The 13,690-nt window shown below is 27.0% G+C and overlaps 1 protein-coding gene across 1 annotated transcript; it reads right to left on the minus strand.

Moving 5' to 3' along the window:
* Positions 1-253: 253 nt before the first annotated feature.
* Positions 254-4,973, minus strand: LOC110664327 (uncharacterized). Its single transcript, XM_021823961.2, has 3 exons — positions 4,636-4,973; positions 3,383-3,601; positions 254-716 (listed from the first exon to the last, which is right to left on the minus strand). The coding sequence occupies exons 1-3, from the start codon at positions 4,886-4,888 to the stop codon at positions 382-384; spliced, it is 807 nt and encodes a 268-aa protein (XP_021679653.2). The 5' UTR covers positions 4,889-4,973; the 3' UTR covers positions 254-381.
* Between the last annotated feature and the right edge of the window lie 8,717 nt (positions 4,974-13,690).

A 13,690-nucleotide genomic window follows, 5' to 3' on the forward strand; every position in this document is an offset into this window, starting at 1 on the left:
GACAGACGCAGGAGTCTTCTTCGTAAAATAAACATGTAGTGGAGCATATTGGAGACCAGCATATATCTTTATATTATTCTTGATAAAAAGATCCCACATTCATGACCCGTTAATTAATTAATTTTATAGGCCATTAAAATTCGAGTTTTTTTTTTTTGACGAAGAACAGGGAAAATTTAATTGCAATATATCTCTAACAAAGGACATTTAATCTAGAATTGAAATGTCCAGATGATTACTTCTACTTGAAATCGGATATGGAGCCAATAAAATTATAACTACCATAAATTAAAGGAAGAATTATATAGAAATTTGCACTCTTTTATGATTATTCCAAGCTCCTACGATCTTGATATATATATATATATTAGATTTATTAGTCTAATACATTTGAAAACCCAATTTTATTGCATATTTGATAAGCTCCTCCATCTCATCTTCGCTGATACATCCATCGCCATTGGCATCAGCGTGGTGAATTGCCCTCATAGCTCTCCAGCCAGCAAAATGAGAGCCTAGGCTTTTGAACGCAACCTTCAGCTCAGCCTTGCTTAGCTTGCCATCATTGTTAGCGTCGTATCTCTTCAGAAGACCCCTCAACTGATCGTCTAACAGAACAGTACTTGCTTGTTTGCATTCGTTGATAAAAAACGGCATCTTGTTTCTATTTGGTTTTGGGAATTTATGAAGTTGTTGGGCAAGGAGTGGGAGTTCTTATTTAAATCTACTTGGATCAAGTCCATATATATATAAAGAGAGATGAAATCACATGCTTTCTTGAAGTAAATTTAATTTATAGTCCCTCAACTTTGGTGATTGTATTAGTATCACCCCTCAACTTTAATTTGTATAATAAAAATCATCGAATTTCAATTTGAATATAATTAAAATCCATGTGACCTGTTATTATAGGTTTCTAAGTAAACTTAAAACTAAGTTTCACTAATTATCTCTCAACTTAAGTAGATTTATCATAGTCCTCCCTTAACTTTATAATCAAGTAAAATTTTAAATCTTTATTTATTTTCAATTTATTTAAAATAAAATCATACTTTTAGAAATAAATTAATATTTTTATAAATATTTACAATTAATTAATTATTTACTTTATCATATAAAAATGTTATTTTTACATATATTATTATTTTGATTTATTTTAGATAAAGATTATGCCTAATTTATCTTAATTCCTCTGATTTATTTTAATGTAAGGAAAAAAAATTAATAGCATATAATTATTTTACTTTATTTTAAAAATATTTAAACCTAATTAAGTATGAATAATTTAATTTTTTTTATGTAGGTTGATATTGTATATGATTTTTATCTTTATTTATTAAATTAGTAAAATAATATATTCAATTTTTAATTATTATTTAATACATTTTGTATTAAATTATTTATATATTAAATTAAACTAAGGATTTTGTGAGATAACTTAAAGTTGAGAGATGTGTGTTGTATATTTATCGAAATTGAGAGACAATAAGTGAAATTCAACTGTAATTTAACCTAAAAACCTGTAATAGCATATTATAAAGATTTTTTAATGATACTCAATTGAAGTTTAGAGAATTTTATTATACAAATTAAAGTTAAGGAACATTATTAATACAATTAACTATGTTGAGAAACTATGAGTGACATTAACCCAAACTTACTTTATTTGTTGGACCTAATTAATATGGATAATTAAGAATCTAACTTTATAAGTTAAAAGAATAATGTTATGAAGATGAAAAGTTAATTAATCATGGTGGAGAAAAATCCTTGAGCACGATGATTATTCTCATCACTTTTGACAAGTAGAGAACAAGAATCTTGGAGATGATTACATGATTAAAGAACACCTAAATAGAGTTAGAAATTTGAGGTAAAGCTTTATTATATTTTATTTTTATTTAAATTTATTATGTCCTTATGTCCTCAAAGTAATTTAATGATTATTATTTTTAATATACTAAATAAATATTAAATCCCATTTAAAAACTACTACATCTGTTATTTGCTTTAATAATAGTAATCAATCATTATTTGACTTCAAGGTATTTTTATAAGGTAAGTATAAGAACCATCGAAATTTGATATTCTATCTAAATAATAAAATAAAATACTTAACAACTTCATAATAATAATAATAATAATAATAAAAGATCTTCACAATGGAGAAAATAATAAATCCTTACAATTGAGAAAATATCAAATCTTCATAAAAAATGAGATATCAAATCCTCTAAAAAAAATGTAACAAAACTCAAATCTATCAATAAAAATAAATTGAGGATAAATACAAATTTAGAGATTATTTGAAAAAGCACAAAAAAAAAAAAAGAGACTGATTATCGCAAGTGAAAATACTCACGGGTGGTCATCCTAGAAAACTCACAAAGCAAAGAAAGATAAAAAATGATGGGAGAGTTTTGTCCTTATCAAATTCAATAATGGATATTTTATCAATTTTATTATTCTCCTCTGCTTTAATATATTTTATAAATATTAATGGATTATAGATAAAATTAAATATTAAATTTAAGTTATTAAATTTAATATTAAAACTTTAATAATTAATATTAGAATTCAATTAGTATAACGTAATATATAAATATTATGATACCTAATATTGTTAACTATTTTATTAAATTCTTCCATATATTTAAATAATGTAAAATTTATGTAAGTAGGATAACTTGTATTTCTAAATTAATATTCACCATATGATTTTGAAATTACTTTTAGAATAGAATTCTAATATATAGGATTAAAATTTTAATTTATATTAGCATTGCATTTGGATGATTAATCGGTTATTTGAATTGCATTAATCATCCAATTAACATAATATCATTCTTGAGAGTCACGCTGGAATCCTTGCTTTTGCCCATTCCCTAACCTAAATGACAATCACTTATGAAAAAGTTTGCAACAATTGTGGAATCAATCGTTACTTTTATTTTAATCCAAGTGGCAACTTTAATCTATTGATTTAATCCAAGCACTTGCAAAGTTTTTGTCTATGCTTGGTTGTGATTCTGATTTTGACCAGTTTTTTTTATTTAATTTGTGGCTTTCTATAGGACTGGATGTATTCTAAGAGCTTCAATTTAAGATTTTTCTTACTTTTATTAATAAAAATTTTGATTATCACAGAAAAAGAAGAGAAAATATTATTCTTTTAAATTATAAAATTACATTCTTATCCTGAAATGAGAGTTCCTCTACTCTAGACTTTAGGTCCAACAAATAGAAGAAGAATCCAAGAAAGCATCCTAGTCCCAACTTGACCATAGTATATATCAATAAGTACACTTGCTCTCAATCCTTGCCTAACGACTTCAAAAATTCCCAAAAACAAATAGAAACAAGATGCCCAACAAATGCAAACCTGCAAGCGTTGATCTGTTAGCAGACCAGTTGAAGGGCCTTCTGAAGAGATACGACACCAACAATGATGGCAAGCTAAGCAAGGATGAGCTGAAGGCTGCGTTCAAAAGCTTAGGCTCTCGTATTCCCGGCTGGAGAGCTGGGTGGGCAATCCACCACGCTGATGCCAATGACGATGGATATATCAGCGAAGATGAGATGGAGGAGCTTGTCAAATATGCTATGAAATTGGGTTTTCAAATGCATTAGACTAATAAATCTACTATATATATATATATATATATATATATATATATATATATATATATATATATATATATATATATATATATATTCTGTACCTGTGGTGTGGTTATTGCAACAATTATAAGACTGAAAATTTCTATATAATTGTTCCTTCAATTAATTGGTTCTATAAGCGTAATATACCAAGTAGAAGTAGCCATCCGAAGCTTTCAGTGCTATGTCCTTGTTAGGGATATGTTGCAATTTGTTATATAACGCTTATTAAAACTTCGGCTTTTCATTCGTATTCTTCTTCATCTGTCGACTGACCTGCAAATATTCATCTCACAAGATCTACAACAATTCACTGTAACTTATCAAAGTATCTATATTGTCCCACAATCAAGATAACATGGAATTTATTAATCTGCAGTAGATAAAAAGCTAATATGGAACTTGTGATTACACTAAACTCGTGTGGAGAAAAATTCTTTAACGTGATGATTCTCATCATTTTTCATTTTCACTAGGACTAGAGCTATGCCACTTACGGATACAGGACTGACGCTAGAGGCTTCTTCCTAAAATAAACAAGTAGTGGAGAATACTGGAGACAAGCATATATCTTTATATTATTCTTGATAAAAAGATACCATATTGATGGCCCATTAATTAATTAATTTTGCATGATATAGTATATGGAACCAGATGATATTGAGCAACACCAGGTGGCAAATGATTCGAATGGGATAGGCTAGAGTTATTTTATGTTGTGAATATTTTGAGTTATTTAAAAAATTTTTTGGATTGGATATATAATCTTTACATGTTGTATTTAATTGCAGTATATCTCTAACAAAGGACCTTCTACTTGAAATCGGCTATGGAGCCAATAAAATTAGAACTACCATAAATTAAAGGAAGAATTATATAGAAATTTGCACTCTTATAATTATTCCAAGCACGTACGTTCTTGATACAGAATATATATATTAGATTTATTAGTCTAATACATTTGAAAACCCTATTTTATAGCATATTTGATAAGCTCCTCCATCTCATCTTCGCTGATACATCCATCGCCATTGGCGTCAGCGTGGTGAATTGCCCTCATAGCTCTCCAGCCAGCAAAATGAGAGCCTAGGCTTTTGAACGCAACCTTCAGCTCAGCCTTGCTTAGCTTGCCATCATTGTTAGCGTCGTATCTCTTCAGAAGACCCCTCAACTGATCTTCTAACAGAACAGTACTTCCATGTTTGCTTTTGGTGATAAGAAGCGGCATCTTGTTTCTATTTGTTTTTGGGAATTTATGAAGTTGTTGGGCAAGGAGTGGGAGTTCTTATTTATATCTACTTGGATCAAGTGCATACATATACATATATATAGAGAGAGAAATTAAAGATGAAATCATATATTTTTTTAGAGTTAATTTTATTTATAGTCTCTCAATTTAAGTGGTTGTATTAATATCATTCTTCAACTTTAATTTGTATTATAAAAATCCTCGAATTTTAATTTAAGTATAGCTAAAATTCACGTGACCTACTATACTCTCAACTTAAATAGATTTATCATAGTTATTCCTTAACTTTATAATCAATTAAAATTTTAAATCTTCATTTATTTTTGATTTATTTAAAATAAAATCGTACTTTTAGAAATAATTTAATATTTTTATAAATATTTATAGTTAATTAATTATTTAATTTATCTATAAAAATGTTATTTTTACGTATATTATTTTTTCATTTGATTTTAGATAAAGATTACACCTAATTTATATTAATTCCTTTGATTTATTTTAATGTAAAAAAAATAATAGCATAAAATTATTTTATTTTATTTTGAAAATATTTAAACCTAATTAAGTATGATTAATTTTATTTTTTTTATGTAGGTTGATATTGTATATGATTTTTGTCTTTATTTATTAAATTAGTAAAATAATATATTCAATTTTAATTATTATTTAGTACATTTTGTATTAAAATTCTTTATATATAAAATTAAAGTTTAAATATTTTTTGAGATAAATTAAAGTTGAGTGTTAAATATTTTTTGAGATAAATTAAAGTTGAGTGATGTGTGTATTGTACTTATTAAAGTTGGGGGATAATAAATGAAATTCAGCAATAATTTAGCCTGAAAACCTATAATAACATATTATAGAGATTTTTTAATGATACTCAATTGTAGTTTAGAGATTTTTATTATAAAAATTAAAATTGAGGAATATTATTGATACAATTAATTAAGTTGAGAAACTATGAGTAAAATTAACCCGCTTTCTTGGACTTGCTTTATTTATTGGACCTAATTAATATGGATAATTAAGAATCTAACTTTATAAGTTAAAAGAATAATGTTATGAAGATAAAAGGTAAATTAATCATGGTGGAGAAAAATCCTTGAGCACGATGATTATTCTCTTCACTTTTCACAAGTAGAGAATAAGAATCTTGGAGATGATTACATGATTAAAGAACAATTAAATAGAATTAGTAATTTGCGGTAAAGTTTTATTATATTTTAATTTTATTTAAATTTATTATGTCTTCAAAGTAATTTAATGATTATTATTTTTAATATACTAAATAAATATTAAATCTCATTTAAATACTACTATATCTATTATTTACTTTAATGGCAGTAATCCATCATTGTTTGACTTCACAGTATTTCTATAAGGTAAATTTGGAAATAATTAAAATTTGATATTCTATCTAAATAATAAAATAAAATATTTAACAACTTCATAAAAATAATAAAAAAATAGATCTTCACAATAGAGGAAATAATAAATTCTTGCAATTGAAGAAATACCAAATCCCCATAGAAAATGAAATATCAAATTCTCTAAAAAAAATGTAACAAAACTCAAATCTATCAATAAGAATAAGCCGAAGAGAAATATAAATTTGAAGATTATTTGGAAAAACACAAAAGAAAGAAAAAAAAAAAGTAATAACATGTGAAAATACTCACATGGTAACCCTAGAAAACTCCCAAAGCAAAGAAAAATAGAGAATGATTAGAGAATTTTGTCCTTATCAAATTCAATAATAGATATTTTTGTCAAATTCATTATTCTCCTCTGCTTATATATATTTTATAAATATTAATGGGTTATAGATAAAATTAAATATTAAATTTAGTAATTAAATTAAATATTAAAATTTTAATAATTAATATTAGAATTCAATTAGTATAACGTAATATATAAATATTATGATACCTAATATTGTTAACTATGTTATTAAATTCTTCCATATATTTAAATATTGTAAAATTTATGTAAGTAGGATAAGTTTTATTTCTAAATTAATATTCACCTTATGATTTTGAAATTACTTTTAGAATAGAATTCTAATATATAGGATAAAAATTTTAATTTATATTAGCATTGCATTTGGATGATTAACCGGCTGTTTTAATTTCATTAATCATCCAGTTAACATAATATCATTCTTGAGAGTCACGCTGGAATCCTTGCTTTTGTCCATTCCTAACCTAAATGACAATCACTTACGAAAAAGTTTGCAACAATTGTGGAATCATTCATTACTTTTATTTTAATCCAAGTGGCATCTTTAATCTATTGATTTATGGATTTAATCCAAGCACTTGCAAAGTTTTTGTCTAAGATTGGTTGTGATTCTGATTTTGACCAAGTTTTTTTATTTAATTTGTGGCTTGCTAGGACTGGTTGTATTTTGAGAGCTTCAAGTTAAGATTTTTCTTACTTTTATTAATAAAAATTTTGATTATCACAGAAAAAGAAGAGAAAATATTGTTCTTTTAAATTATAAAATTACATTCTTATCCTGAAATGGGAGTTCCTCTACTCTAGACTTTAGGTCCAACAAATAGAGGAAGAATTCAAGAAAGCATCTGACTCCCAACTTGATCATTGTATATATAAATAAGAACACTTGCTCTCAATATATCCTTGCATAACGACTTCATAAATTCCCAAAAACAAATAGATAAAGATGCCCAACAAATGCAAACCTGCATGTGTTGATCTGTTAGCAGATCAGTTGAAGGGCCTTCTGAAGAGATACGACACCAACAAAGATGGCAAGCTAAGCAAGGATGAGCTGAAGGCTGCGTTCAAAAGCTTAGGCTCTCGCATTCCCGGCTGGAGAGCTTGGTGGGCAATCCACCACGCTGATGCCAATGACGATGGATATATCAGCGAAGATGAGATGGAGGAGCTTGTCAAATATGCTATGAAATTGGGTTTTCAAATGCATTAGACTAATAAATCTACTACATATATATATATATATATATATATATATATATATATATATATATACATATATATATATATATACACATATATATATATATTCTGTACCTGTGGTGTGGTTGATTGCAACATTTCTATATAATTGTTCCTTCAATTAATTGGTTCTATAAGCGTAATATACCAAGTAGAAGTAGCCATCCGAAGCTTTCAGTGCTATGTCCTTGTTAGGGATATGTTGCAATTTGTTATATAACGCTTATTAAAACTTCGGCTTACCATTCGTATTCTTCTTCATCTGTCGACTGACCTGCAAATATTCATCTCACAAGATCTAAAACAATTCACTGTAACTTATCAAAGTACCTATATTGTCCCACAATCAAGATAACATGGAATTTATTAATCTGCAGTAGATAAAAAGCTAATATGGAACTCGTGATTACACTAAACTCGTGTGGAGAAAAAATCTTTAACGTGATGATGCTCATCATTTTTCATTTTCACTAGGACTAGATCTATGCCACTAACGGATACAGGACTGACGCTAGAGGCTTCTTCCTAAAATAAACAAGTAGTGGAGAATACTGGAGACAAGCATATATCTTTATATTATTCTTGATAAAAAGATACCATATTGATGGCCCATTAATTAATTAATTTTTCATGATATAGTATATGGAACCAGAAGATATTGAGCTACACCACGTGCCAAATGATTCGAATGGGATAGGCTAGAGTTATTTTATGTTGTGAATATTTTGAGTTATTTAAAAATTTTTTTGGATTGGATATATAATCTTTACTTCTTGTATTTAATTGCAGTATATCTCTAACAAAGGACCTTCTACTTGAAATCGGCTATGGAGCCAATAAAATTAGAACTACCATAAATTAAAGGAAGAATTATATAGAAATTTGCACTCTTATAATTATTCCAAGCACGTACGTTCTTGATACAGAATATATATATTAGATTTATTAGTCTAATATTATTTTATTGCATATTTGATAAGCTCCTCCATCTCATCTTCGCTGATGCATCCATCGCCATTGGCATCAGCGTGGTGAATTGCCCTCATAGCTCTCCAGCCAGCAAAATGAGAGCCTAGGCTTTTGAACGCAACCTTCAGCTCAGCCTTGCTTAGCCTGCCATCTTTGTTGGTGTCGTATCTCTTCAGAAGACCCTTCAACTGGTCTTCACTCAGATCAACGTTTCCATGTTTGATGTCGGTTTGAATAAAAATGGGCATCTCGTTTCGTTTCTATTTGTTTTTGCGAATTTATGAAGTTGTTAGGCAAGGATTAAGAGCAAGTGTTCTTATTTATATATACTAGGACAAAGTTGGGATTCAGATGCTTTCTTGGATTTTCCTTCTATTTGTTGGACCTATATAGCCTAGAGTACAGGAACCTTATTCCCACTAGCGGAACTGATTTATCAGGATAAGAATGATATTTTACAAGTTAAAAGAATAATGTTATGAAGATAAAAGCTAATTAATCGTAGTGGAGAAAAATTCTGGAGCACGATGATCCTCATCATTAATTTTTCACAAGTAGAGAACAAGAACCTTGAAGATGATTACATGATTAGAGCCAGACGCATTGGGCGCAGGAATGCTAGAGTATCAACGAAAATCATTTATCCAAATACGATTAATATTCTCCAAACTTAAATTCATTTTAAGTTCGATTAAAATTTATTCTCAACTATTTAAATTTATTTTAAATTTAATTATTATTATTCATAAAGTATTTAAATTCGTTTAATTTTATATATTTTAATTCATTATTTACATAAAAAATTATTTTTATTAATAATTTATATTTTAAAATTTAATAATTATATAAAATATTTAAATTTTATTTTATATAGAGTAAAATATATAAAAAATTAAATATTATTATAAAAAAATATATATTTTACATTTAATTAAACATCAATTGATATGAACAATGAGAATAATATATATCTAATAAATAAAATTTAAACTCAATTCATATAAATTATAAATATTATTTTTTAAATTTTAATTTAATTATATATTATTTAAACTTATCCTAATGGATCGGGTACCTATAAAAAACTCAACCCAATAACATCTCTGATTGCGTTCAGAGGGCTGATGGAAGAGGCTTCATAAAACTGTCAAACAGACAGGAAATATAACAAGTGGAGACCAGCATCTTAGAATTCTGGAGAAAGGGTCTTGCAATGATTGATGGCCCATTAATTAATTTTTCATTATTGATGTGATTGCAGATTTGGTAATACCATAACCGTAAACGCCCAAAAATTTTGAATGTAAGTAAAGTTAGTGAATGTAAGTGAATAAGTTACTATATTAATTTAGTTAATCATTAAAATAATCAATATATAATTTACTTGATAATCTTTCTGGATTTAATAATAAGTGTAACAATTTTATTATGATTGTCAATTTCTAAATTCATCACAAACTTGCAATAGCTAGAATTATATAATTAATAAATTATATGAAATATTGTGTTGACTCATTTAAAGATGATAATTTATGTTTAGAAATTGAATTTCTGTACCATATGAAAAAAAAAAGGTGGATAAGTAATGATTAGGGGAAAATTAAAGACTAATAAATTTTGGTTGAACAAGTGGTCTGTAACTCCTTATGCGGGAAACACAGTAATTCCTTTAGTTTCTCCTCTCATAAGACACATGCGGATTTCAAAGTCTACACACAAACTACATACATCCATCACCAGGAAACGCTAATTAAGCAGAATGGAAATTAACACAAATTATTGTTGAGGCAATGGAGGAACCAAAATGAGCAACTGGGTGTAGTCTACCTGATGGTATAACCAAGACCAGAAGCGTATTTCACGACCTTTTCCAACTCTTTCTCATCGATGCATCCATCTCCATTTTCATCAGCGATTTTAAACGCCATCGAGGCTCGGAATCGAGGAACTTTAGCTCCCAAGGACTTGAAGCCTTCTTTAAGCTCTTGCCAGCTGAGAATACCGTCTCCGTTACTGTCAGCTCTCAAAAGCATTCCTTTCACTTGAGCCTCATTCAAAAGCACACCAGGACATGTGCGCATATGAATGTTTTGCCTGCGCATTTTTGTGTTATCTAGAAAGGAGTAAGAGCTGTGGAGTATAGAATTTAACTAGCTAGTTGCTCCCCGATGAACCAAACTCTAGCTAAGAATTTATAGAGAGGAGAGGAATTAACTTGAATGTCTTCCTTATTCCACTTTTCTTGATTAAGAAGAAAAAAAAGAAGAACTAGATATTATGATTAAGCATTTTGCTCTTGTGGATCTCGTGGAATATAATGTATTTGCCAAACTTATGCTGGTTGTGTCCTCATGATCTTCAAAGGTAGAAATAAAAAAGCTAGCATAGCAACAGGAATCCAAATGGCAAAAGCAGTCAAGAGTTCAAACTTAAAAAAGCAAAAGCATTCCCATAAATCATCTTTAGGAAACAGTCAAGAAAATTCTTGGGTATGACCAGATTCTCCTCGTTTTTAATTAGTAGCGTAAGGCTTCCTCGGACTCTCACATGCTAGGAAATAACGCCAGAAATGCAAATTCTAAATTTAATTAACATATCCACAGCTAATAAGGGGATTCTTAAATCAAGAAAGTTAACTCCTAAGTAAATTCACTTCCTTATTAAACTAACCCTTAAAATTTTTCATATCTAAATAGAATTTGATTCTCTTCTCTTATGTTAGAAAGTTCGGCAAATTGAAATAGCCAGTCAAAAAATCCATGCTGTGGGAATTCATTCAGAAAAATTCTTACTTAAGATTTAGTTTATCACGTGATTCACAAACTAATTTATTTGTTCACGTGATTTTGGCTATCAGTATAATCAATTAATTTTTTTTTTTATCATTTATACAATTTCTTAAATTTTATATTACCATGTTTTTATTTTATTATATTTTACAGATATTTCCAGTCCAATGGATCATGACTAATTTATTCATATCGAATGGATCATGACTAATTTATTCATATCGAGTCTATTACCATTTCTCTCTTAATTTATGTGAGATAAATATAATAATTTAATTAAATTATAAAATATTTTATTATAATTTAATTAAATTATAAAATATTTTATTATAATTTAATTAAATTATAAAATATTTTATTATAATTTAATCACCGTACTACAAAAGGAGTACTAATTTAATAAGCAAAAGGGGCCACCATTTTTCTCTCCTATTTTGATGCTGTTAAACGGCAATTGAGATAAAAAAAAAAATCAGTTATTAAGAATTTAAATAAAAAACAAATTTCAACAATTTAATCAAAGAGTATTAATTCGGTAATAGAATTTATTTTAATTTTATATTAAAATACTATAATTTACTTTTCTTTTTAATTTTCATTACCATAAAAATTTCTAGAACATAAATAATAATACTATAAAAAAGTAGAAGAATAATTATTCTTCTATAAATACTTTACAAGACGCTTAACGATGGGTCGTTCTAACTTTAATTTAACAATTAAAAAGGTTAAAAGGTCAGTAAGATGATTTTATATATGGCAGTTGGAGGAGATCATGATGGCCCTATTGTTTATTGAATTAGTAGGATAAAAAAATACAGCAAGCTGCCACGTGTTAAATTTCGATTGATTTATATGAAAATATATTTAATAATTATTAAATTAGATACTTAACTAATATTTATGTAAAATTAATTAAAAATATATATAATGAGTGTATAAATTTAAATATAAATATTTATAATTTAATTATTATTAAACTCATTTATATGTAAGAATGCACTTATAAAAATTAATTAAAAAAATTAAAAAATGAAAATTTTATTTAGGTCTAACACGTTCGCATATATAAATGTGCACTTAGCCATTGGATTAAACCATAATCTTGAGATAATTTCAGCTTTAATTATGATTTTTTTTTTCCTTTAAACAGTGGCCAAACCGAAAGATTTTATGTTATTTTTTCAACTTTTTTCTTTAATTTTTTCCTCCTAATATATATATTGGCTGAGTTTAATTTTTTATTTTTCTTTTCTTTATTTTTTTAATACATATATTTACTTTAAAATATGTTTTTTGCATCCATATTCTGTTTTTATCTCAATTAATTCAAAACTTAAATATTTCGATTTTTATAAAAATTCATATAAATATTTTCAGAAAATAATATAACTAAAAATATTTATCTTTTTATCTTTTAAAATAAGTAAATAAATATATTTAATTTTTTATTTAAAGAATATGATATAGGAGTAAGGGTACACTTATAAAGCCAATTCTAGATTATCTCTGGGCTTAGCTACTGCTTAAAGAAAAAAGAAAAAAGAAAAATCATAATTAAAGCTGCAATTATCTCAAGATTATCCGTTAATCCAATAGCTGATAGCATGTCTGCACATAGGGGTGGCCACGCTCCGATTTTGAACTGAAATCGAATCAGAATCGGTTCGATCAAAATTAGATCAAAATCAGTCAAAATTAGAATCAACTTCGAACCGGACTGAAACCGTCCTTCTACGGTTTGGTTCAAGTTCATATTTTTTAAGAACTGTGAATCGGCGGTTCCGAACCGGATTGAATCGATGATTTCAAACCAGATTAAATCGGCAATTTCAATATAAAAAAAATTCAATAAATATGTTACCGCACTCCTAATTCATTTATATATATCATTAATTCTCTACATAATTATTCTCTGCATTTTCTTCAATTATTAATATTTTTTCAATTTTTCTCAAATTCTCTAAATAATTATTTTCTACACTCATTTTAATTTCTAATACTCTCTTAATTTTTCTACTTTATTATTTTATATACT

The sequence above is a fragment of the Hevea brasiliensis genome, chromosome 12, assembly GCF_030052815.1.
Source record: "Hevea brasiliensis isolate MT/VB/25A 57/8 chromosome 12, ASM3005281v1, whole genome shotgun sequence".
Taxonomy (NCBI): domain Eukaryota; kingdom Viridiplantae; phylum Streptophyta; class Magnoliopsida; order Malpighiales; family Euphorbiaceae; genus Hevea; species Hevea brasiliensis.